Here is a 25,108-nt window from a genome sequence, read left to right as displayed (position 1 = left end):
CACTCTGCAAGGTTTCAGAGCCTGCTGCCCAAGCCTCTCTAGACCTAGCATGTAAAGTGAGGGAGCTCAGGTCAAAAGGAAGGTGAGGTGAAGGTGTTGCTTTAAGAGAAATGATAATGGCAAAAAGAATCATCAGGGGGCCTTGGGAAGACTGTGCAGGAAAGTAGAGAAATCACTAACATACACAAGCATAGCCATATTCTCATCTTATTTTATGTATTTATTTAACACAGAGAGAGAAAGAGGCAAAAACAGGGAGGAAGAAGGAGGGAAATGGAGAGAGTGAGGGGAGAGGGAGGAAGGAAGGAAATATGTGCAAGCCAGAGCTTCCAGTCATTGCAAATGAGCTCCAGAAACATGTGCACTTTGTGCATCTGGCCTTATGTAGGTACTGGAGAATCTAACCTGAGTCCCTAGGCTTTGTAGGCAAATTCCTTAGCCACTGAACCATCTCTCCAGCTTGGAATACTTATGATTTTAAGGATAGGAAAAAAAATACTAGCAAACCTGGTAAGAAGCTAACATGTATTTTACTTTATATACTTTTGCTGATCCTAAAAAATGTCAATGAGGGGAGACGCTAGGGATATGAATCAGTGGGAAGTACCTGTTGGCATGCATGAGGCCTGGGCTCCATCCCCAACGCCACACAAAACTGGCGGCAGTGCACACAGCTGTAACCGCAGCACTTGGGCGGTTGAGGCAAGAGGATCAGCAGTTCAGCTTCCTCAGCTACAGCGAGGTCCAGAGCAGCCTGAGTTACATAAAATCTACTCTTCAAAAGGAAAAATAGAAAAAGGCTTTCAGTATAGTTATTCTAAAACTGCCAGTAGAGATGGAAAAGTTGCTGTCTTTTGACTGTCTCTAGGAAATGAGGCAAACAGGATATAATAACACATGCATGCACTTTCTCACTTTAAAATCTAGCCATGAACACAAGGTAATTTTTAAATAAAAAAAAAAAAACAGGATTGTAAGTTTATATCCCAAAAGTCTTTCTTTTTTTTTTTTTTTAAGTTTCTTCAAAAGGATAATTTTGATATCAACTGTTATCAAGAATTCTCTTAGTGGCCCATGCTTTTAATCCCAGCACTCAGGAGGCAGAGGTAGGAGGATCGCTGTGGTTCGAGGCTTAAGACCATATAGTGAATTTGAGGTCAGCGTGGGCTACATTGAAACCCTACCTCAAAAAACAAGCAAAATCTCTTAATAGCACACTTTTAAAGAAATGTCAAGTTATATCATAAGGGTTGCTAAAGACAAGACACATCCAAAAATCTTTTTGAGCTTAAATTGATATTCAACCTTAATATAGAAATATAGTAAAGTAAAAAAAAAAAGTCACTAGACCAATTTCAAATAAACTGGACAAATCCAGCAACCAGTATGGCTAAGGAAAACTAAAGACAAGCAAAATTGTGTCTGACTACAAGTACTATGCATCTGAGCGAGCAGATCACAGAGATGCCAAGCCTGGGCCAAAAGGAAACTGCCACGTTCTGAATCATATCCTAACCCTTCGCACTGTGCCACCTGTCTTCTTGCTAGGAGGTTGTTTTGGAATCAGCAAGATTTGAAAAGTTCACCCAGACAGTGAATGTCCCTGCTCTCAGTGCACATAAATATATGCTTGGGCATAGCGTCACACATCTGCAATCCAGGACTCAGGAGAGTGGGACAAGAAGGATCATGAGTCACACAGGGAGTTTCAAGCCTGAGCTAAATGCTTCTGAGACCTTGTCTGGAAGAGGAAGGGAGGTTAAATATACTAATATAACTAACTACTCTGATTAGGGCTTTAAATACTGCTGAGAGAAAGAAGAAATTGCAGAATAGTAGAAATTGTATTTTTTCCTATCTTTGAAATCTTAATTGTTTAAATACTATGTACTGAGTACTAGCATGTGCTCAGAGCAAAGAAAATTATTAGTTAAATAAATAGAAAACACATATGAATATGTTTGCTTTTCTACGTGCTTTTCTAAATACTGACACCTCCAGGCATTGAGAATCAGGACATAAGCTGGAATGGAAACCAGAATCTTTCTGGGGGATGGAAAGGGGTGCTTTCTAAGACAAAGTCTCACTATGTAGCCTATGCTGACCTCAAATTGAGATCCTGAGTGCTGGGATTATAGGCATGCACTACCATGCCAAGCACTTCAAAATGTCTATACAGATGCACTCACTCTTGGTTATAACTTCACCAATGACAGAGGCAGTCTCACCCCATCTTACCAAGAAAGACACTGCAAAGTGGTTTAACTCATAGCAGAGTAATAAACAAACTCAGGCTAACTGACTTCCCAGCCACACTCATCCTGCATGCAGACACCACCAGAAACTTCAGCTCAAAAGTCACTGTGAAACAGTGAGGAGACCACTGGAAACGCCACTGCAGATTCTTCAGAAATCACTGTGAAACACAATGAGGAGACCACTGGAAACACCACTGCAGATTCTTCAGAAATCACTGAGAAACACAGTGAGGAGACCACTGGAAACACCACTGCGGACTCTTGAGAAATCACTGTGAAATACAGTGAGGAGACCACTGGAAACGCCACTGAGGATTCTTCAGAAATCACTGTAAAACGCATTGAGGAGACCACTGGAAACGCCACTGCAGAATCTTCAGAAATCATTGTGAAACGCAGTGAGGAGACCACTGGAAATGCCACTGCAGAATCTTCAGAAATCACTGTGAAACGCAGTGAGGAGACCACTGGAAACGCCACTGCAGAATCTTCAGAAATCACTGTGAAACGCAGTGAGGAGACCACTGGAAACGCCACTGCAGAATCTTCAGAAATCACTGTGAAACGCAGTGAGGAGACCACTGGAAACGCCACTGCAGAATCTTCAGCACTAGGGCTCATTTGAATGATTATTTTTTTAACAGAGATCATACCAAGAACCTGCTGTCAAATGTGCCACACATACACAGAAGTTCTATCATTCTGGACAAGCTATGGTTCAAATATATGAACTAAATTGTCTATTTCAGAATTAAATATGTTCTAATTCCTGGGCTGGAGAGATGGCTTAGCAAGTTAAGGTGCTTGCCTACAAAGGCAAAGGACCAGGTTCAATTCCCCAGGACCCATGTAAGTCAGATGCACAAGGTGGTGCATGTGTTTGGAGTTCATTTGCAGAGGCTAAAAGCCCCAGCACACCCATTCTCTCCCTACCCCTCTATTTTTTTCTCTCTCAAATACATAAATAAAAATGAACTTAAAAGAAAGCTTTTTAAAAATATATGTTCTAATCTCAACCAATGAGCCAGGCGTGGTGGCACAAGCCTTTTAATCTTAGCACTCGGGAGGCAGAGGTAGGAGGATCACTGTGAGTTCAAGGCCACCCTGAGTGAATTCCAGGTCAGCCTGAACTAGAGTGAGACCCTACCTCGAAAAATCAAAAAAAAAAATAAAAATAAAAATAATCTCAACCAATGAAACTTCCCCTGTGTGAGCTTATATTCCCAGAAAAAGCCACACTCTACATTAAACATCCTACAAGTCTGATTAAAATTTCTTCAGTCGTAGAGTTGGAATGTTGCAGGTCCAGAGCCACACTATCTGGGGCTATCTTGCTCCCATTTATTTTAATAACCATTTATTTTAATCTATGTGTGTGACCTAACATCCCTGCAACTATTAGGTAAATCCTTTTTGAAACTATGAACATAACACTATCTTCTACCAATCCAAAAGCTAAGAATGTCATCAGATAGCATTTGGAGCCCATAGCAGAGATTTCCCCAGGGTAACCCACCTAATCTGATATGCCTGCCAGTATAAGTGAAAAGTCTTTGTGTGTGTGTGTGTGTGATCTTATGAATTGATTTATGATTTCTTTGTGTAGTTATTTACTGTAAAAACCTCATGAAACTGCTACTGTGTTGGCTATAATCTGTTTCCAGGCCACAGTCACTCATCTGTGGTTCTGGAATAAACTCTTGTTCCCTCTGAGATGAGAGCTGTGTTGTTTAGCGTTGACACTGACATCCTCTCTTCCCTTCCCATCCCCATCTGAACTGAACAGTTCTCACTCAGCAAGTGCAGATCACACATTATCACTACATAGAGAGGAGTAGCTCTGCCCAGGAGCAGCTCTGGCTCTAAAGTCAGACCCGAGTTCAAAAATCAAGCTTAGCTTACTAAATGAGGACCTGGGCTATTAGTACATTCCTTATGACTATGTTTTCATGTCTAAGAATGTCAGCCAGGCACAGTGGATTAACCCTAAAATTGCAGCACTCAGAAGGTTAAGGTAGAAGGATTACAATGTTTGAAGTCAGCCTGGACTATATTGTGAAATCAAGGCTACACTGCAAGACACTGTCGCAAAAAGTAATAAATAAATAAGACAGAAATAAGGCCCACTTCACTATAAGGAATAAATAAACTGTACATAGAATTCTAGGACTAGTTTTAGCACAAACAGGTATTTTCTTAGACAGACAAAAGCTGGTAGGTATTTGAAGTACTGGACCTGAGGGGCTTGCCTTGAGACATGGCCACTGCACTTGGTGGCGTGGCTCTAGGCTGGGATGACTCCAGCTCCTGTGGGGAGACTGGAAGCTGAGCCATGACCAGTGTACTGGTAGTAGTCAGGCTGACCACAGCTGCTGCAGGATTGCAGGTGCTCATCCGTTACAAGCCATGAGGCATGTGGAGCCTCAGGTAAAATACATTCTTCAAAGTCTGCCTTCAGTGGAGCCTATGAGACAGAGGTGGAGTTGAACCAAAAAGATAAGACAGAGGCCACCCTTTGCCAATAAAGCAAAGTAAGGAAGGGGGACAACGACGTCTGCTCTTCAATCCCCCAGACTGTAGGATCTCCTTAGAAAGTAGCCAAGACTCAAAGAAGCTAGAGATTTATTAGGAAGGGAAGCTAAAAAGTGAAGTGAATGCATGATGAATTTTTAACTTCATATTAGAGTATTTGTATGAGAACCTGTTTTTTGTAATAAAATGCCTCAAAGCTACTATTTATTAAAATGGTTTAGTGGGCTGGAGAAATGGCTTGGTGGTTAAGGCGTTTGCCTGTGAAGCCAGCAAGCTGGATGCATAAAGTGGCACATGCATCCAGAGTTCATTAAGAGTGGCTGAAGGCCCTGATGCACCCATTCTCTCTGCTCTGCCCACCCCATCTGTTTCTTTCTATCTGTCTCTCAAATAAGTAAAATAAAATACAATTTACTTTTAGAAAAATGGTTTAGCATAAGCCAAATCAATGTCCCAGTATATTCTCTTGTTTAAATTTGAAGATTTTAAAATTAAATTTAAATAGTTTTGGAGATTATAATTATGAACAGATACACACCATTTGGACATAATAATGTTTACTTACTTATTTAGCCAAGAATTTGGTACCTATGGATGCTCCTCAAGGCAAAGTCCTTGCTCTCAAGAGCCTCAACCCCGTCTAATAGGACAGACACACTAGTAACTAAAATATGTAATATGATGGAATTGGAATAAAAAATAGCAGCTAGTAAACAACTCACTGTCATCTTAAAAGCCCGCATATCCTGCTATGATGTAAACTTCTCAGGGATGGAAGTGTGTTCTAAAATCTTTTAACCTTAACATTTGGTGGTGCTAGAACTCAAAAAATAAAGAGAAATGACACAAAAATATATCACTTGGCTTGGTGATGAGAACATCAGCAATGACCTAGTCATCCTGGTGGGGAATGTGCCATATCTGACAACCGAAGAGCTTGGACCGAGATAGAAGTGACTACTGTTTTGAGGTGATGGCCTTCAAGGAGAAGAGGAAATATAGCAGGCAGATTGCAATGTATGGCCAAGGCAAGGTTGTTCCAAAATGAGAAATGTTGAACATGTTTATAAGCCAAAGGAAAAAAAGGAAAAACAGAATTAGAAAGGTTAAAAATACATACAGTGGGGCTGGAGAAATGGCTCAGCAGTTAAAGCACTTGCCTGCAAAGCCTAAGGACCAAGGTTCAATTCTCTAGGTCCCACATAATCCAGACGCACATGGTGGTACATACATCTGGAGTTAGTTTGCAGTGGCCAGAGGCCCTGGCACACACATGACACACATGCTATCTCCCTCTCCTTCTCTCTCTCTTTCTCTCCGTCTCAAATAAATAAAAATTAAAAAAAAAATAAATAAATACATTGGCATACTCAGGCTTAAGAATCAAAACCCCAGAGAAAAATAAAACCCAGTAAGTAGGGGATAAGACCTTTAAGACTGGGAGGATATAAAGATTGAGACACTTAGGGTACCGATTAGGGTACAAGAAATTAAACTGAGGGACTCTGTAACCCAGTTTGCCTTTATTTCCTCTGTGACAACACAGGCATTCAACAAGACTGTGACAAACACCTGACCCTCCCTCTGGACCTGAGCTCAGCAAGGACGCTGAGCTGGGGTCTTCTGTGTCTACGTCCTGAAGGCACTCTAACACCTTGCCCTTAAATATGCATTACTCCCCTCAAACTTTTACAGGGATTGCTGCTTATAAGAAGTATATAATAAAGAATTTAGAAGCCAGGGCTAAGAAGAAAGTAATTATGGTGGAAAGACAGAAGAAGAGTTAAAACAGACATGCAGATACATTTTTCTGGAAGCATGTGTTGAACTGGATTGTGGCTCAACCCTCCCCCAATTCCCTCTCACAGCCAGTCAGAAAGGGAAGCACTCAGATTTCATTTTTGTTCAAAATTATTCCAGTCCTTCTTTTCTAACTAAAAAGCATATTGCCTTCCCCTTGGTCTCTAATACACAGCTGCTCATTTCAAAATCCTGAACAAAACAAATGCAAATAGGGTGTTTTGCATTAAGGGTAAAAGCAGCCTGGTTGCCATAGTGAATATTTTCATCACTTTCATGCAGTAATAGGTATCACTCCATTTTAGGAAATCTCCCTTTGCCTCTCCTTACTCATAAAAATCCCAGCACACTGCTCTTCCTTTCTAATTAATATAAGCTTGGAAAGGACTATTCCATAAAAACAAAATAATCCATTCAAATAAAATGCCTCATAAAGATAGTATCACAGAAAACAAAAGGAAACTTAAAAAATAGATACAACATTAAGATCAGTAAACAATGTGTCTTCTTATGGAAAATCCTGAAGTCAACAAAGAAAAGGTTACTAAACCTACTGCTTTAATCTTGGTATAAATTCCTTCCTAATATCCCAACATGAATTCAAGCTTCCTCAGCAACCATTATCAGAACCATTCAATCCTGAATATTTTGCACCCCTCCATAAATGCATTTATTCCCCCAATGGGCAAAGTTAACAATATTATTTCTGTACACAGTTATTTCTTCCATCTTAAATATAAGATGCAGATGCTCACAACTATGGAATAAAGACAGGCTGATATGATTTTGTGTGCATGTAATAGATGCTCTGGTGATTACAAGAAACCAAATAAGACACAAGAGACACTAGTTGGTCCAATGCTAACAGGAAGTACTATGTGACACATAATCATTGTAGAGGCAAAACCTTGTGAGAGCAATCCTAAGACAACAGAGCCGTCCCGATGGCACAGTGCACGTCTCCTGGTTCCAGTTAGATGTTCCGGAGCTACATACAGGGGGTTAGCAACATGGGGGTAGCTACACTCCTGCTTGTTCAGGTTACATGGTCCAGGGTGCTACACAGTGGAAGTCACCAATATGCTAAGTGCCAGCCACTGAGAAAGTGGCTATTACAAACTGAAATGACTGATAGTTAGGTAAAAACACTGAGCAGATTTCAAAGACTACTTAAAAAAAGTAAGTCTAGGTAATTTTATTTAGATATGGAAGTTGTTTTACATAAATTGGGATAAGTAAGATAATTTCACCTATTCTTTTGACTGCTAGGGCATTCTGAATCCCCTGTGTGGAATGTCCCTGCTCCTGTTTCTGTTGAAGAACAGTGTTTTACACAATGCCGCAATGGGGCAGGTGAAGCTTTGCCTTTAGGATCTGATTCCTGTAAGTCAGAATAACACCATGTATCTTTCCATCCCAAGGTCACTGAGAGTGCGTTCAAGTGGAACTGTGCTTTAAAAATAAGAAGCTGGGGGCTGGAGAGATGGCTTAGTGGTTAAGCGCTTGGCTGTGAAGCCTACGGACCCTGGTTTGAGGCTCCATTCCCCAGGACCCACGTAAGCCAGATGTATAAGGTGACACATGCATCTGGAGTTTGTTTGCAGTGGTTGGAGGCCCTGGTGCACCCATTCTCTCCCCCCCCCTCCCTCTTCTCCCTTTCTCTGTCTGTTGCTCTCAAATAAATAAATAAATATAAATAAACCAAAAAAGTTTTAAAAAGAAGAAGCTATGTATGGCAGTTCATGTCTGCAGTCCCAGCACTTGCCAGGTTGAGACAGGAGGACTGCAGCAAGTTCAAGGCCAGCTTGGTTTACCCAGTCAACCACTTTCTGCGAACACAAAGACCAGTTAGGTGTGTTCCCTTTCGTCTCCCAGATTTAACAGCTCACTCTACAGATATCTGTTTTCACATTACACAACTGAGCAGGTGAGTCTTTTCAATGCATCCTGCAGACCTACTGGGCTGCAGAACAGTTTCACGTTTCTGTCAGCCCCCTTAGAGATGCTCCTCATGGCTACTCTTGGTATTCAAGAATCCAAAATACTCATGACTGATACAAGGGTGGGCAACAATCACTTTCAGGACTTCACAAAGACCTTAACAAATTTGGTTCAGTGTATTTGGATGTCCCTTAGGGGTTGTTAAGAGAATTTTATCTGTACAAGAAAGCCATCTTTCTTTTGTAGAAACTCATAAAACTTACACAGAAAACATCACTATCTCGAGAAGGAGCAGGAGTAACAACTAGTTTAGTTATGCAGTTCCTTCTAGAAATCTCAATATATTTTTCTTAGAAGCAAATTATATAAAAATAATTGCCACTCCAATCTGGACGCCATCTTTGAAGTATGAAACTGCACAGCACACAGGAAGCTGAAATAGGAGGGCAGCCATGGGTTCAAGGCCAGCCTGGACTACACAGGGAGTTCCAAGACAGCCTGGGCTAGTGAGACTGCCTAATGGAAAGAAAAAAAGCTTGATGTATGCAACTGATTTACATTTCAAAGCAAGCTGGTATCTGCTCAGTAAGTATACATCACTCCAGTTAACTGTCAGTCCCTTTTCTCAGTACATACCAACGGACACACGGAAGCATGCATACGTACCCGAGAAACAGATGGCAATTATTATCTCGCTGCCTTTTCCTACCTTCCCTTTGTCAGCAGTGCAGGACAGTCTTCTACTGGCACCGAGCCAATTTAAAAAGTTGCAGATACTACAGAATCAAACTGAGACTTTTAAGGCTTACATTCTAATTAGCTAAATCCATATTCTCAAGCAGAATGGGGAGACAACGAACGCAGAGAAGAAAAGCTGCAGAAAAGACAAGTGGGAAAATGCACAGCAGATAAACTGCCTCATCAGCACTACCATCAAAATGGTAACTGAGAACTTTGTTGTCTCACTCTGTTTTTTTCCCCAGGCTGGACATGTTAAGCAGACTCTGGCCTTTGTTTGTTTGTTTTCTTCAGGGTAGGGTCTCACTCTAGCCCAGGCCGACCTACATTCACTATGTAGTCTCAGGGTGGCCTCAAACTCACGATGATCCTCCTACCTCTGCATCCCGAGTGCTGGGACTAAAGTCATGCGCCACCACACCCAGCTCTCTCTCTCTCTCTCTCTCTTTTTTTTTGGGGGACCGGGGGGGGGTCATTTTTATTTATTTATTTATTTATTTGAGAGCAACAAACAGAGAAAGAGGCAGGAAGAGAGAGAGAATGGACGCACCAGGGCCTCCAGGCACTGAAAACAAACTCAAGACACGTGTGCCACCTGGTGCATCTGGCTAACATGGGTCCTGGGGAATCAAGCCTTGAACCAGGGTCCTTAGGCTTCACAGGCAAGCGTTTAACCACTAAACCACCTCTCCAGCCCTCTCACTCTCTTTTTAAATTAAGGAGACACATCATGTGTGAGTACCATCATTCTCCTCCTCCCTGCCCCCATGCTACTAAGAGCCTCCTCAGGGGGCCTGCTGGTATTCACCATGAGGTTGTGGGTTATGAGTTGTGAGAGCAGCAATCAGTCATGGGGGGGAGACAATGCCTCTGGATATTCCCTTCCCCTGTGGCTCTTGCCATCTTTCCATTGCCTCTTCTGCAAAACTCTCCAAGCCTTGGTGGGTGAGTTTTAAGTCTACTATAGTGTTCAGCTCTCTGGAGTTAGGGCTGGAGAAATGACTCAGAGGTTAAGGTACTTGCCTGAAAAGCCTAATGACCCAAGTTCAATTCCCCAGTATTCACATAAAGCCAGATGCACAAAGTGGCACATGCATCTGGAGTTCATTTGCAGCTAGAAGCTCTGGCATGGGCTTAACAATATTCATATTCTCTCTCTCTTTGGAAATAAATAATTAAATTAATTAAATAAATTAAATTAATACCTTTTACATCTGGAGTTAGCTATGAACTTGGAAAATGAAGTATGAGCAACAGAGTCTTAATCAGTAAACCAAGCCATGAACAGGTTTCTGTTTTTTGAAGGGGTTGTATCAGCAAGCAAAAACAACCAATACACCTCACATCCCACCAGCTACAGGTCCAGACTAATTTAGAAATTATGTAGAGCCTGGTGTGGTGATGCACACCTTTAATCCCTTTAAGCACTCAGGAGGCAGAGGTAGGAGGAGTTGTGAGTTCAAGGCCAATCTGAGATATATAGTGAATTCAAGGTCAGAAAAACCAAATAAAATAAAATAAATAGAAATTAGGTAGAAAGGTAGGAAAACAGAGCTTGAAACAGTTACTCCTCTTCATTCTCTAATTCTCCTTAGTAACCGTCTCTAGAAAAGGATGTAAACGCAGGGCCAGGTGTGGTAGAGCATGCCCGCAGTCCAAACACTCAGGAGGGTTGAGGCCTGAGGATCACAAGTTCAAGTACAGTATGCAATACCTAGCAAAACCCTGTGGAGAAGGATAATTATTTTTCATTGTTGAAGTTTACTTTCTTTAAAGTACAAGTTCAATGAAGGCAAGAGAGTTTTTAATGCTCATCTTGATGAGGGGTCGGCTGCACACTAATGATCATCTGAAAGTTCACACACATGATTTACTGGCCACTGAATGAACTCAGCCCCAAATTCCCAGCTCCAGAATTTCCTTTAATTATAGAAACCATCAATTCTCTCACCTCATAATGGCTTGAGTGCTGACTGAGGAAACGAGGAAACAGGGGGACAGACCAGGCCGCAAACAGGAGAATGAAGTTTAGGCTGGAGTGGTCACACCACTCCTTCCATTCTGGAGCATCCAAGCAGAGCTGGCCCCACAGTGCTGGAGACACAGCCCACCCGCTCCCACCTCACTCCTATCCTTCACCTTCAAAACCTCTTCACCCTCTACAACAGCTGTCCCTGTCTGACCTGCATTCCTGAATTTATCCAATGAAAATCCACTGCATACACATGCTGGGGATGAAATGTAAGCAGCCCCTAACCTGAAATAAATGTCTGAGAGAAAACCATTACAGTAAGGTGTTAGGACACTTACCAGCATGAGCACAGGGGAAAGCTAACCTAGCCAAGGCCAATTATGAAGATACTTAAACAGCTTAAGATGATACTGTAACCCGAGTTATAGGTAGTGACTGGAGCGACACATAGGTCTTAGAACCTAGATGTGAGCAGGTGAGTCAAGTAACAATACTCCCATTTGAGCATTTTAGTAACTAAAAATCCATTTACTTAGAGAAAATAGTGTTCAGTTGGATACATTGTGGGAAGTCTAAGCAGAGATATCAAAGGGATAGTTTGATATTATGGGTAGAGGTTAGGAATGACTAGAAATGGACCTAAGGTTCAAAACAGAGAAATGGTAACTGAAACCACAAGCTGAGGAAAATGAGTATTTAAGGTACAAGATGCAAACAGTACACTGAAGAAAATGATAGTTAACTGAGAAGACTGCTATTTTTACTGCAATGTTTAAGAGGCTGAAAGTGTGACATGTCCACTGGATATAGTCACACTCATAGCTGCCATCTACAAACTGGAAGTCTCACAGAACAGGGTGAAAATATCAATGATACAAAGAGACAATGGAGTCACTGGAAGTCTCACAGAACAGGGTGAAAATATCAATGATACAAAGAGACAATGGAGTCAGTGAATGCAGGTGACTACTTCAAGAAAGTTCATTAAGTGGACTTCTCAGCAGTTAAGGTGCTTGCCAGCAAAGCGTAAGGACCTGAGTTCAATTCCCCAGTACCTGCATAAAACCAGCTGCACAAAATAGCACAGGCATTTGGAGTTCACTTGTAGTGGCTAAGGCTCTGGCGTGACCACTCTCTGCCTCTCTCTTTCTCTGCATCTGTCTCTCTCTACTTAAAAATAAATAAAAAATAAAATATTTTTTTTTAAAGAGGAAGAAATGGGCTGGAGAAATAGCTGAGCAGCTACAGCACTTGCCTGCAAAGCTTAATGACCCAAGTTCAATTCCCCAGTACCCACATAAAGCCAGATACACAAAAGTGGTGCATGCACCTGTAGTTCATTTGCAGTGGCTAGACACCCTAGCTTGCCCATTCTCATTGTCTTTCTCTCCTGTCTCTCTATCTGCTTACAAATAAAAAATTTAAAAAGAAGAAAGCTCTTTAAAACAGGAAAAGGTAAGAAAGCAGGGGGTGAAGGGAAAGTGTAAAGTCAGAAGCAGAGAGAGGAATATTCATTACATTACATTCACTATATTATCTAAGTTATGCATAGAGCGTAACATTAGAGGGATGCATGCATAAGAGATGAGAGAGAGTGACTCCTCTGAGCCTAAAGGGTTCAGGAGCTCATCAGCAAGAAGAATAATGTTCTAGGAAAGAATGAGTCAGAAACAAGGTTCTAGGTCTGGAGAAAGGTTAAAAGGCCATATGTGTTGGTCTCTCCCTTCTGTCTTAGGGTATACTCACCCATGGAGCAAACATGCAAAGTCCAGTGTTCATGCTCCACTAACCTGACACCCACTAGGCCTATTACAGCCCAGCTTTCTCTGACCATGAGATACTGTACCCTGGAAATCGATCAACCTCCTGAATTGCACAAGACTGCTGGTGGGAACACGGGCGTCAGCCCTTCATCAGTCTTTGGACACCTGGCCCTCCTATGTTCCCGTCTGCCACCTCACATTTCACCTTCTCTTCTAGTCAGAACTGACATCTAATCAGCTATGAGTTCTCAACTCAGGGTCACCAATCTTTACCCCTCTCGTAATTCAGTCCTCCCTTAAAATCTTCCTAGTATATTTTTTTACACACCTTTTTAAAGCCCCTATCCAAACTTAAGTTCATTCATTGTTTTTTCCCTAAAACTTGCCCCTTTGGTGTTTTTTTTTTAATTCTCCCCATAAAGGCTAGAGAGATGGCTCAGCAGTTAGGGTGCTTGCCTGCAATGCCTAAGGACACTGGTTAGATTCCCCAATACCCACATGTGATGTTTAACATGTTATTAACTTGATCTGTTTAGTAATCCACAGGTGGGTCTCTGAGGTTGCTTCTAGGAAGGATTAACTGAAGGAGGAAGTCCTTCCCGCAGAGCGGGCAGCCCCTCTCAGAGGGGGAATTTATATAAGGAAGCTCTGGGTGAAGAGCCCCTTCCTCCCTTCCACTTGGCTGCCCCAGCCGCTTGCTGCCTTTCAGCGGGGACTGAAGACCAGCGACAACCGAAGACCCACGTGGGTTGAAAACCAGCGGCTCCTCAGGACGCCTCCAGGCCTTCAGTGCCAGATCGGGACTGCTGAGCATCCAGCTTTGTGGACTGACCAGCTACCAGGTTCCTTGATTCTTGGGCCTGCAGCTGCTATTGGACTGCCATAAACTAATCCAATAAATTCCCCCGCTCTTTTTTTTTTTTTTTTTTTCCAAGGTAGGGTCACATTCTAGCCCAGGCTGACCTGGAATTCACTAGGTAATCTCAGGGTGGCCTTTAACTCACAGCGATCCTCCTACCACTGCCTCCCGAGTGCTGGGATTATAGGCAAGTGCTGGGATTATAGGCATGTGTCATCATGCCCGGCTAAATTCCCTTTTTAATATAATTCATTCTAGCAGTTCTATTCCTCTAGAGAACCCTGACTACTACACCATATAAGCCAGATGCACAAGATGACACAAGTACCTAGAATTCATTTGCAGTGGCTAGAAAGGCCTTGGTGCACCCATATTCTCTCTCCTCCCTCCTCCCTCTTTCCCTCTGTCTCATAAATAAAATATTAAATTCTCCCCATAAGCTAGTGATAGCACCATACAATTCGGTCAGAAATCTGACTGCTTCTACATTTTTTGCTATTCATACAAGGAACCAAACATCAGGTTCCAATGCCTCTTCCTCCAAAAAGCTTTCCAAATGAAAGGAGCCGGGCCATGCTTTACAGCCTTTCTACAAGACAGCTCTCCTTTGGATTCCTGTGCTATGTATGTATGTGTGTGTGTATATACATATATATATGTATGTATGTCAGTCACTCCCTGCCTCCAGGATTGCTGAATTCTTACCATTCAAGAGAACAAACCTCAGTGTGTAATGATAACCTCACTTCTCCTCACACCTCCATACCTCTTAGTGTCATAGGTGTGGAAGGGTCTACCCTGACCAACCTATCATTTTCTAAATACTCTCAGAACAGCTTTAGATCTTTGCCCACACTAAATGTGGTCAGCGGTGACATCATGAGGAACTTGGCAGCATGAAACTCAGGCCCCAAGCCAGGCCCTCTAATAGGAGTGACTCATGTATGTCCAAAGTCTGAGCAGTATTTGCTACCTATTTTATATACACCGATCTTCTCAAATCCCAAATCAGACTATACTTTTCAGGTTTCCACATACCACTGCCCATACCATGTCACTGGCTTGGAATGATTATATCTTTAAATTTTTCCTATTATAAAAGTACCTAGCACTGGGTATAATATGTAGGTCATAAATATTTGAATGACTGGATTTTTAAATTTTTTTTATTTTTGACAGTTTCATACATGACCTTAGCCTCCCAAATACTTCTCTTATCTCCTCGCATTAGCACCCCTTTCTATCCACATTAATCCTCATCTTACTTTCATTCTGTTCCCCCCCCCCCAATATTCTATTTATTTATTTGAGAGAGAGAGGAGAAAGAGGCAGACAGAGAGTGAGTATGGGCTGGGCAGGGCTTTCTGTCACTGCAGTCAAACTCCAGATGCATGCACCACTTTGTGCATCCATCATGCCGTTTTTTATTTTTTTTAAACACACTGAGTTAAAGTAAGGTTACATAAACTTACAAAACTCTAAGGACAAAACAAGGAATATCTTTGGGACAACATGAAAAGACCAAATTTATGAGTTATAGGAATTAGAAGAAAAGGATACCATGACAAGAGAATAGAGAATATTTTCAATACAATCAGGGCAGAAAACTTCCCAAATCTACAGAAGAGATTTCCATTCAAGTACAAGAGGCATACAGAACACTAAGTAGACACAGTAAGAAACCTCCCCAGGCACATCATAGTTAACACACTAAATGTGAAGAATAAGAAAAGAATTGAGATCTGCAAGACAGAAACTCCAGGTCTCCAGGTCAACAATAAAGACAAGCCCACAAGAATAACAGCTGACTTTGAATGCAAACTTTAAAAGCTAGGAGGGGCTTGGAATAATGTGTTCCAAGACCTGAAAGACCACAGCTGCCAACCGAGACCACTATACCCAGTGAAACTATCCATCATAATTCAGAAAGAAAAACTTTCCAAGATGAAAGTAGGCTGACTAATTAATGGACAAGTTTAGTTGGGGACTTTGAGACTCTAAGATACCAACTGGAAACTGACAGACAGGTAAACAACAGCTCAGGCTGAGTGAGATGCTCAGGCTAACAATCCCAGCACTTGGTAGGACTGTTATGAGTTTGAATCCAGCATGGGCTCCACAATGAGTTTCAGGCCAGTGCATCTTGGGCTGAGGGCAACCTTGTCAAGATGGGAGGGAAGAAGGGGCTCAGAATCCAAAATGGACTGATCTGAAAATATTTTTCACTTAGTACCAACAAATTGGAGGTTACAATGATGACAGATGAGGTCCCCCAGGCTTAAGACATGGATTCCAAAAGGGGGCTATGGGCCAAATCATGGGAGGGCTGACATTTAAGAAGACTATTATAAACAGCAGTGAAAGATAAGTCAAGTGGTTGGGAAAAACCAAAAATAAGTATCATGGAACTTCACAGAGATAACACCATTTGGCACAGAGATTATCTGTATCTTTGGCAACTGAAGCAGGGAGGAGGTAAAAACAGAACAGTAAGATCCAGGCATGGTGGCACATGATCAATCCCAGCAGTCCAAAGGCAGTTGGAGACAGGAGGGTGAGCTCTAGGCCAGCCTGGGCTACACAAGAGTATAAGAGACCTCGCTCCAAAAAAACAAAAAACAATAAAGTCAGAAAGCACTATGGAACAGCTATATCAAGCAAAGTAACATATACATTATGTCATTTTTTGTGGTATTTAGAATCTATTCAGAAGTTTCAAGAATGTATTAACTACAGTCATATACATAATTTTTTTTTTTTTTTTGAGAGAGAGGAGCAGAGAGAGAATGGGTACAGGTACGCCAGGGCCTCCCGCCACTGCAAATGTGTTACTTTGGGCATCTGGCTTTATACATGGGTACTGGTAATTTAAACTGGGCTGGCAGACTTTGCAAGCAAGTGCCTTTAACCACTGAGCCACCTCTCCAGCCTAGCCTATAGTCAACATCATTAGTAATATGTCTACTGAACTTCTCCCATTCAACTGAAACAGGTCTCTTCTGACCAAGATTATCCAACCTGCAGCAGGCACAGAAAGCCATGAGGCTCACAGAGAGAACAGTGGCTTGGCCACCATCGGATGGCCATAAAGTGACGAAAAAATGGGGCACATGATTAGTTTCATTCATGTTGGTAAGAGGGGGAACCAGCAGTACCCCATTACTTTAACAGACTTTAAGAAATGCCAGTGCTAGCCAGGCATGGTAGTTCATGGCTAGAAGGGAAAAGGAGGATCACTGTGTGAGTTCCAGGTCATTCTGGGCTAGGGCAAGACCCTGCCTCAGAATAAATAAATAAGTGGCTGGCTGGCTGTGCTGGTATAGGGGCACTATGCTTCCTGGCAATAAGCTAGGCCCTAGAGAATACCGGAGCACTCATGGTGCCTCAATGTTATTCAACTAAGACCAAATGCTTTAAAAGCTTATCATAAAAGCCATCAGGGACTGGAGAGATGGCTAAGTGATTAAGTCACTTGCCTGCAAAGACTAAGGACCCAGGTTCAATTCCCCAGTACTCTCGTAAAGCCAAATGCACAAGGTGGTGCATATGTCTGGAGTTTGTTTGCAGTGGCTAAGAGGCCCTGGCATGCCCATTGTCTTTCTGTCTCTATGCCCCTTTCTTTCTTTTACGCTCTCTCTTAAAAAAAAAAAAAAAAAAAAAAAAACCTTAGTTTTTGGCACACAATCATAAAACAAAAAACAGGTTCTTCATCAGTGACAGATGGCCAATGGCAAAAATTAGGATGTCAATGAGGAAAAATGCTGTTTCTGAGGCATAACAGCATAGTGACAAGAGCAGACCGCACAGCAAGTACATGACCTTGGCAAGTTACACAACTGTGCCATGCCTCAGTTTCCCTACACATACAACAAATAATTATGATAGATAATCTCAAGCGTTACTTGGTAGATTAAAGGAGTGAATGCATATAAAGCCCATAGAGTTGGGTGATGGGTGTGGGGAATGGAGACAGGAGATCAATAGGTAGTCATCCTCAGCTACACAGTAAGTCCGTGCACAACCTAAGTTACCAAGTGCTACCTAGGAGCTGTTCAGATGTTTAATTCTGCTACCACCGGTCATAGTAGGTCACACAGGCAACAAAAATACCTCCGAAAGACCTGCATCCACATGGAGGACACAACATGAAACTCTTTAAAACCTACACAGGGGCTGGAGAGCTGGTTCAACGGTTAAGACATGTGCCTGCAAAGCCTAATAACCTGGGTTCGATTCCCCAGGACCCACATAAAGCCAGAAGATGCACAAAGTAGCACACGTATCTGGAGTTCATTTGCAGTGGCTAGAGGACCTGGTGTGTCCATTCATAGTGTCTGTCTGTCTGTCTCTCTCTGTCTGCTTGTAAATAAATAAATCAATAAAATATTTTTTAAAAAACAAACCTATACAGACAAATCTATGTTTCATATTTAGTGATTATTGTGTAAATACAGTCAATCATGTTAACACTGGGCTTAAGTTCATACCACTGCATTTCTGAGGTAGCAAGAAATATCTGCGGAAGCTGGGCATGATGGTGATGCCTTCACCAGCATTCAGGAGGCTGAGGTAGGAGGATAGTTTGAGTCCAGCCTGGGGCTATAGAGTGAGACCCTGTTTTGAAAAAAATCAAAAGCAGAAAAAACAAACAAACAAACAAACAAAAAGGAAGCATCCACAGAAATTCTCAAAGCCATTTTTATGAATCAGTTTCTGAGGTGATTTGTATATGTGTGTGAAATATTGGGGATTGAACTCATTGAGTGAGTTCTTACATAAAAAGCTTTGTGGTGAGGAAATAACTGTCTAGTTGAACTGAACACAGTCATCCTTCAGTGATATGTTCACTATACTGTAATGCACACAATGAACAGAATGAATGTACTAAAACAGCCATAATTAAAATTGTGTCTTTCAAAATGAGGCAATGCAGAAAAAAAAAATTAACAACAACAAAAAAAGGTCATCTCTGTGGTTTATTTCTCCAATTTTCTACTTTGGATGTGGTCTGTGGTATAAAGGTTGGGTTTTTGCTGTTCTTTGGGGGCTGCTTTTTATTTTTTACTTTCTTTTAACACAAATGTAGTATTCCCAACTGCTGTTTGGTTCAATGTCCCTTCATTTTTTTCCCGGAAGATTCACTTTCTAAAATTTCAGCCAAGCCTAAATGATAGGTATCAAAAATTAAAAAAAGGTGTAGGTAGAGTTGCTGGGGCATCAGATCTACGATTAGACTTGTTAATAGAATGTAGATCCCATGAGTAATGCTCACAGCTGTGGCATCCAACAATGGAATTAACATTTCAACAGGAAGCAGAGAGCCATCCCAACAGACAAGAGCCACCCGACCCTGCTTCAGAGTCCCTAAACAAAAAAATAACGACAAAAATCCTTCCTCGGGCTACACAAAATGTGCCCCTTAGTGGAACCTATGGATGTTCTTTTTATATGACTCAGTGGGTTGTTAGTCCAATAAATGAGATCAACTAGTTAAAACAGATTTGGAAAAAACATCAGTTTGCTAAAGTGTCAAAATGTTTATATCTCCTAATGGACGACGCATTTTTTAAATGCCTTTTTTCCCCTCCCAAAGAGGAAAGGAGAAAAAAAAAAAAAAAAAGGCTGCAGTTGGAAAATGCACTTGGCTATTCCTTCCGCCGCACAAGTCATCTCGTACGTCCTTACCTTAAAAACGAACCAATTCCATTACAAAGTCAAACCCGAGCATCCCCCCCCCCCAAAGCCCCGCGCCCGCAGCCAGCTTTCCCACGGTGAGCTCCCCAATTTCCCCGCCTCGGGAGCTGGCTGGGTCGGGCTCGGGCGCGTTCCTCGAGGTCAGCCAGCTCGGTCCCCGACTCGGGGTCCTTTGAATAATGGCGTTTGTAATTCAGCCTCCCTCGGCTGGACACCTGAACCCTCGCAGCGGCCCAGGGCTAGGGACGCCCGGCGGCGGGCGGGGAGCCGGGCCGAGCCCGCGTGCAGACCGCGCCGGGCGCCCCGCGCGCGCGCCCCCCAACCCCCCGCGTCCCCGTCCCCGGGCCCCGGCGCCGCTCCCCGGCGGGGCTGCTCCACCCTGCGGGGCACAGAAAAGGACCAACCCAAACCCCGCAGCCCGGGAGCAAGGCTGCCCACCGGCCCCGCGGCGCGCCCGCCCCCTCCCCCACGCCCCATTGTTCCCGGGTGGCCGCGGGCCTGGGCGGAGGGCTTGGGGGACCCTGCCCCGGGGTCGCCCGTCACTCACTCACCCGCCACGGCGCACAGGAGCACGACGCGCAGCAGGAGCGCCATGGGGCCCGGCCGTGGGCGGCGGCGGCGGCGGCAGGTAGGTGCGGGCGGCTCCGGCTCTCGCTTGCTCCCCAGCCCGAGCCGCGCGCACGGCCGACTGTCTCCCCGCGGCGGCGGCGGCACCTCTGCGGCCCGCCCCTCCCCGCCCCTCCCCCTCCCGGGCTCGGCAGGTGAACCCGCGTCACTTCCGGCAGCAGTCCCTGAGCCCCGGCGGCCCCGGCCCGCTGCGCCCGCGGCCGGCGTGGGGTTGCCACGGAAACCGGGCGCAGAGCCCCGCAGGTCCTGGGATCCGCCGGGGCGTCAGCGCGCGGCTCCGGGCACCGGCGATCGCGGGGAGTCGCCTCCCACGCCCGGCACGAACCACCCCCCCCCCTCCCAGCCCCAGCCTTCCCCGTGGGGTCAGCCTAGCGCGCATCCCTTCGTGACACCCCTGTTGGCTGAGCTCCCCTCGAGCGCAGCCCGGCCCCAGACCCCGCAGGCACGCCCTTGGTTCGGGGCCGCAGCCCGCGACAATGCTGGCCGCCTCGCCCCCAGAGCCCAAGGGAGACCCTCGCCCGCCTCTGCTCTGCGGCCTCCACCCTGGCCCGCAGGGCGCACGGGAGGGACGCGAGCCTCCCGCCCCGCGGAGCTGAGGATGCTCCCGCATCCGCTGCCCTGCCGCCGCCGCCGCCGCCGCCGCGTAGGATGCGCGCACGTGGAAGGCGCGCTAGAGGCTTTTCTTCTCCAGTAATGACTCAACTCATGAATTGCGGCTACCGGTTTGAGAAATACTTGGGGTTTATAAGTTGTCCTAGCCCTGAAATTGGTCCACAAGGACCAAGGAGCTTCAAAATGGAGCGCCCTGGGAGAGGTTTAGGGTGGGGAGGAGCCCTCCCCAACCTTGCAGCCAGCATTCTGCCTGCTGCTCTCCTCCATCCGCGCCCTGTGCCTGGTGGCTCTTCCCACCCAGCGTCTATTTGTAACTAGAGAAGGCGTCGAATCGATACTGGCTTAGAGACAATCAGTGTGTCTCGGTGGCTGAGAGCTGGGACTCCCTGTGGGCAGCTTATTCAGAGGCGGCACATACCCCCACGGGGTTAAAATAAAAACACGATGAAATAATGATTTAAAAAGTATTTGGTACCTAGTAAGTACTCAGTAAGTAGAAGCAAACAAAAATAAATTTGGAAAGGCTGGAAAGATGGCTCAGCAGATAAAGGCGCTTGCTTGCAAAACCTGTTGACTTGAGTTCGATTCCCCAGTACCTCCAAAACCCACTCACATAAAGGCTGATGCACAAAATGGCACATGCGTCTAGAGTTCATTAGTAGTGGCAGACGGCTCAAAGCGCCCATTCCCTCTCTCTTCTTCCACCTTGTTGTAAATAAGTATTTTTAAAACAAATAAAATTGGAAATGGCATATTATTGAACCACAAGGGAAAAAGAATAACTAAAATAAGTTATCAGGAAAACCAAAATTGCCCAAAAGAAGGTCATCTTTGTGAGTTGCAAACCTGGCTATCCATTAAAATTATGTGGAGAAATTTTTGGTTGGTTGGTTGGTTGTGTTTCAAGGAAGGGTCTCACAGTAGCCTGGGCTGACCTGGAATTCACTATGTCGTCTCAGTGTGGCCTCGATCTCAAGGCAATCCTCCTACCTCTGCCCCCTGGGTGCTGGGATGAAAGGCGTGAGCCAGCACACCAGGCTTATGTGGAGAACTCAAAACTATAAATAAATAAAGTAAGGAAGCCAGGTGTGGTGATGTATGCCTTTCATCCTGGCACTTGGCACTTTTTTTTTTTTTTTTTGAGGTAGGGTCTCACTCACCATGTAGTCTCAAGGTGTCCTTGAACTCACCGCGATCCTCCTACCTCTGCCTCCTGAGTGCTGGGATTAAAGGCGTGTGCCACCACGCCCGGCTTTCATCTCAGCACTTTGGAGTTAGGAGGATCGCTGTGTGAGGAGTTCAGGTCAGCCTGGGCTAGAATGAGACTCTACCTCGAAAAACAAAACAACAACCGTGTGTGTGTGTGTGTGTGTGTGTGTGTGTGTGTGTGTGTGTGTGTGGAGTTGGTTCAGAGATTAAAGACGCAAAGTCTGCAAGACAGAGGTTAAGGCACCCACGTAAAGCCAGACACAAAAGGTAACATGTGTATCTGGAATTTGCTTGTTATGGCAAGAGACCCTGGCATATTCACACATATGCGTGTACATACACACACACACACACACACACACACACAAATAAATAAATACATAGATAAATGTTTAAGAAATATAGCAAATATAGCAAAGCTGGGCATGGTGACTCATGCCTACAGTCCCAATATTCAAGGCTGATGAAGAAGTTTGCTGTCAGGTTAAGGTTAGCCTAAATTACATACCAAGTACCCCGAGCTACACAGACTCCACCTCAAAACCAATGTTTATGTATGGTTGTATGTAGATCTGTTCTAATATTGTGTGAAACAATGGCTTTCAAGCTATGCCTTGTCCTGGGTGACTCCCTTTTTATAAAGCAGCAGTTGACTTCATGTTGGGTGAAACTTCAGAGACCAAAGGACTTTACAGCTTGATGTGTATGTGGACATCACCACCCATCCCGCACCAACCATGAGGTACAGACTGATACACAACATCTATACAAATAATAGGACCACCCCCCTCCCTGTAAGTTGAATGTGGTGGTACATACCTATGATCCCAGCACTTGGAAGATAAAGGCAGGAGGATCAGGAGTTCAGGGTCATCCTCACCTTACATAGCTAGTTTGAAGCCAGCCCAGGCTACGTGAGACCCTGTCTCAAAGAAAATCAAGATTGAGGACACATTAAAACGATAACCAAAAAACCAGGCCCAAGAACTTAATAGAGCACACACTCACTTGGACCCCGTAAGAGAAAAGATGTATAAAAATGCACAGATGACAACAGCTCCACTGACCTGTCACCTGACTACCCAGGGTGTGTGCCAAGGGACAGATTGGCTGACCGTGTCTGGGCTTCTGCTCAACATGGTTTCCACTGCTTGAAGTGGCCCAGCTGAATTACCGCGAATCTGCCGGCGCATCAGGAGCTGGGCCTGCATCTCCCCCTGGCATGCTCATGAGCCTCTACTCCCTACTCAACCTTGCTGTTGGGTTCCCTGAACCTCAGCTCTCTGCCTCTGCTTCCAGTACGGTCTCTAAACTCTTCCCTCGGTAACTATTCAGTAATGATTCTTTCATTTACAAGTACACAACACACAACTATAAAATGCAATGTGCGATCTGACAGTATTAGCAATTAAGTTTGGAATAAAAGAACCTGTGATTGCCAACAGCCACCCATGAAAAGATATCATTACTACTTGTTAATTGCAGCCACTGGAACTGATGTGACTTGTGAATTTATTGTTGTGATGGTTTGTATTGTCGATTGGACAGAATCTAGAATCACCTGTGAGGGATTATCTTGATAAGGCTAACAGAGGTGGGAACCACCACCTTAACTGGGGGTGACACCATTTCCACGTGCTGGATCTACAGAAAAGGAAGAAAGCTGGCTGTGCACCAACATTCAAGGCTTTCTGCCTCCTCACCGTGGGCTGAATGTGACCAGCTCTGCTTCAAGCTCCTGCTGCCTTGCCTTCCCCACCATGAAGTACTGTAATCTGGAACCGGAAACCATAAATAAATCCTTCCTCCCTTAAACAGACTTTTGTCAGGCATTTAGTCCCTGTTGCAAGAAAGTAACTGATACACCTATTAGTGCCATCTTTGAAAGCCTTTTTGGTTCTTGTCAGCTTAGAAACAGTCTCCTGCAAGCTGTGGTGTAATAATCTCATTAATGCCAGAACATGCAATTTACTCATTGTTTTGTGTTCAAACCTAAGGAGCAAATAATGGACAACCATTCAGTGAATTGCCCTGTCATCAGGTGCACCAGGCACTCCACATTGTATAGCCTCTGAACCAGCAGAAAGGTGATTCCTGGTCCATGGAGAAGGTAGCAATTAGACAGACATAAATAACTCTGTGGTCAATAAACCATCTGTCCTTATGGTAATTTCACAGCAGTCATAGATCTATCAACACGCCTACAGGTAATTAAAGTTATATAATCACCTTCAAAGACTAACTTAAACTTAATAGTAAAAGGATTTCCACCTCATTCCAGTGTAAAATATGATGCATGAAATAAGAAACACTCAAAAGAACAGGGAAACTTTCTATCACATGTGACATTACTAATTTTTTTCTGGAAAATGATGATTGTGTTCTTAGTAAGATATCAAAGGTTATCAGTAGAGTGTTGTATTGACATTACCACAATTTGCTTTCATGGATTAATATGATCCAAAAGGTGCCAATTAACCCCTGAGCAATGGATTTCTAAATACATGCACTTTATATATACACATATTTATAAATTAGCCCTAACCAGTGACCTAAAATATTTTATAGCTAACTAATAGTAAAGATTCCAGTATGAATACACCATATTAGATTTACTTGAAACAAAACTGAGGATTGACTGGAGTCCTTTTAAAATATGCTTATCCAGGTGTGCCTCCTTAGCAACATTAGACAGTGCATCGGTCTCATAAAATATTCTTTTTAAGAGGGCTGGAGAGATGGCCTAGCGGTTAAGCACTTGCCTGTGAAGCCTAAGGACCCCAGTTCGAGGCTCGATTCCCCAGGACCCACGTTAGCCAGATGCATAAGGGGGCACATGCATCTGGAGTTCGTTTGCAGTGGCTGGAGGCCCTGGCGTGCCCATTCTTTCTCTCTCTCTGTCTCTCTCTGCCTCTTTCTCTCTCTGTTGCTCTCAAAATAGAAGAATAAAAAGAAACAACAACAAAACATTCTTTTTTTTTTTAATTTTTATTTATTTATTTATTTGAGAGTGACAGACAGAGAGAAAGACAGATAGAGGGAGAGAGAGAGAATGGGCGCGCCAGGGCTTCCAGCCTCTGCAAACGAACTCCAGACGCGTGCG

The 25,108-nt window shown here is 43.9% G+C and overlaps 1 protein-coding gene across 1 annotated transcript in view; it reads right to left on the bottom strand.

Moving 5' to 3' along the window:
• Window positions 1–20,221, bottom strand: part of Cxadr (CXADR Ig-like cell adhesion molecule) — a 48,532-nt gene extending 28,311 nt beyond the window's left edge. The window contains exon 1 of the mRNA XM_004654367.2: window positions 20,109–20,221. Coding sequence (XP_004654424.1) covers window positions 20,109–20,151 — 43 coding nt within the window. The 5' untranslated portion in view covers window positions 20,152–20,221. The remainder of the gene's footprint in view (window positions 1–20,108) is intronic.
• Between the last annotated feature and the right edge of the window lie 4,887 nt (window positions 20,222–25,108).

Source organism: Jaculus jaculus, chromosome 5 (genome assembly GCF_020740685.1).
Source record: "Jaculus jaculus isolate mJacJac1 chromosome 5, mJacJac1.mat.Y.cur, whole genome shotgun sequence".
NCBI classification, from domain to species: domain Eukaryota; kingdom Metazoa; phylum Chordata; class Mammalia; order Rodentia; family Dipodidae; genus Jaculus; species Jaculus jaculus.
Note: the sequence above shows the minus strand (reverse complement) of the source record. Positions and strands in the feature narration are given on the sequence as shown.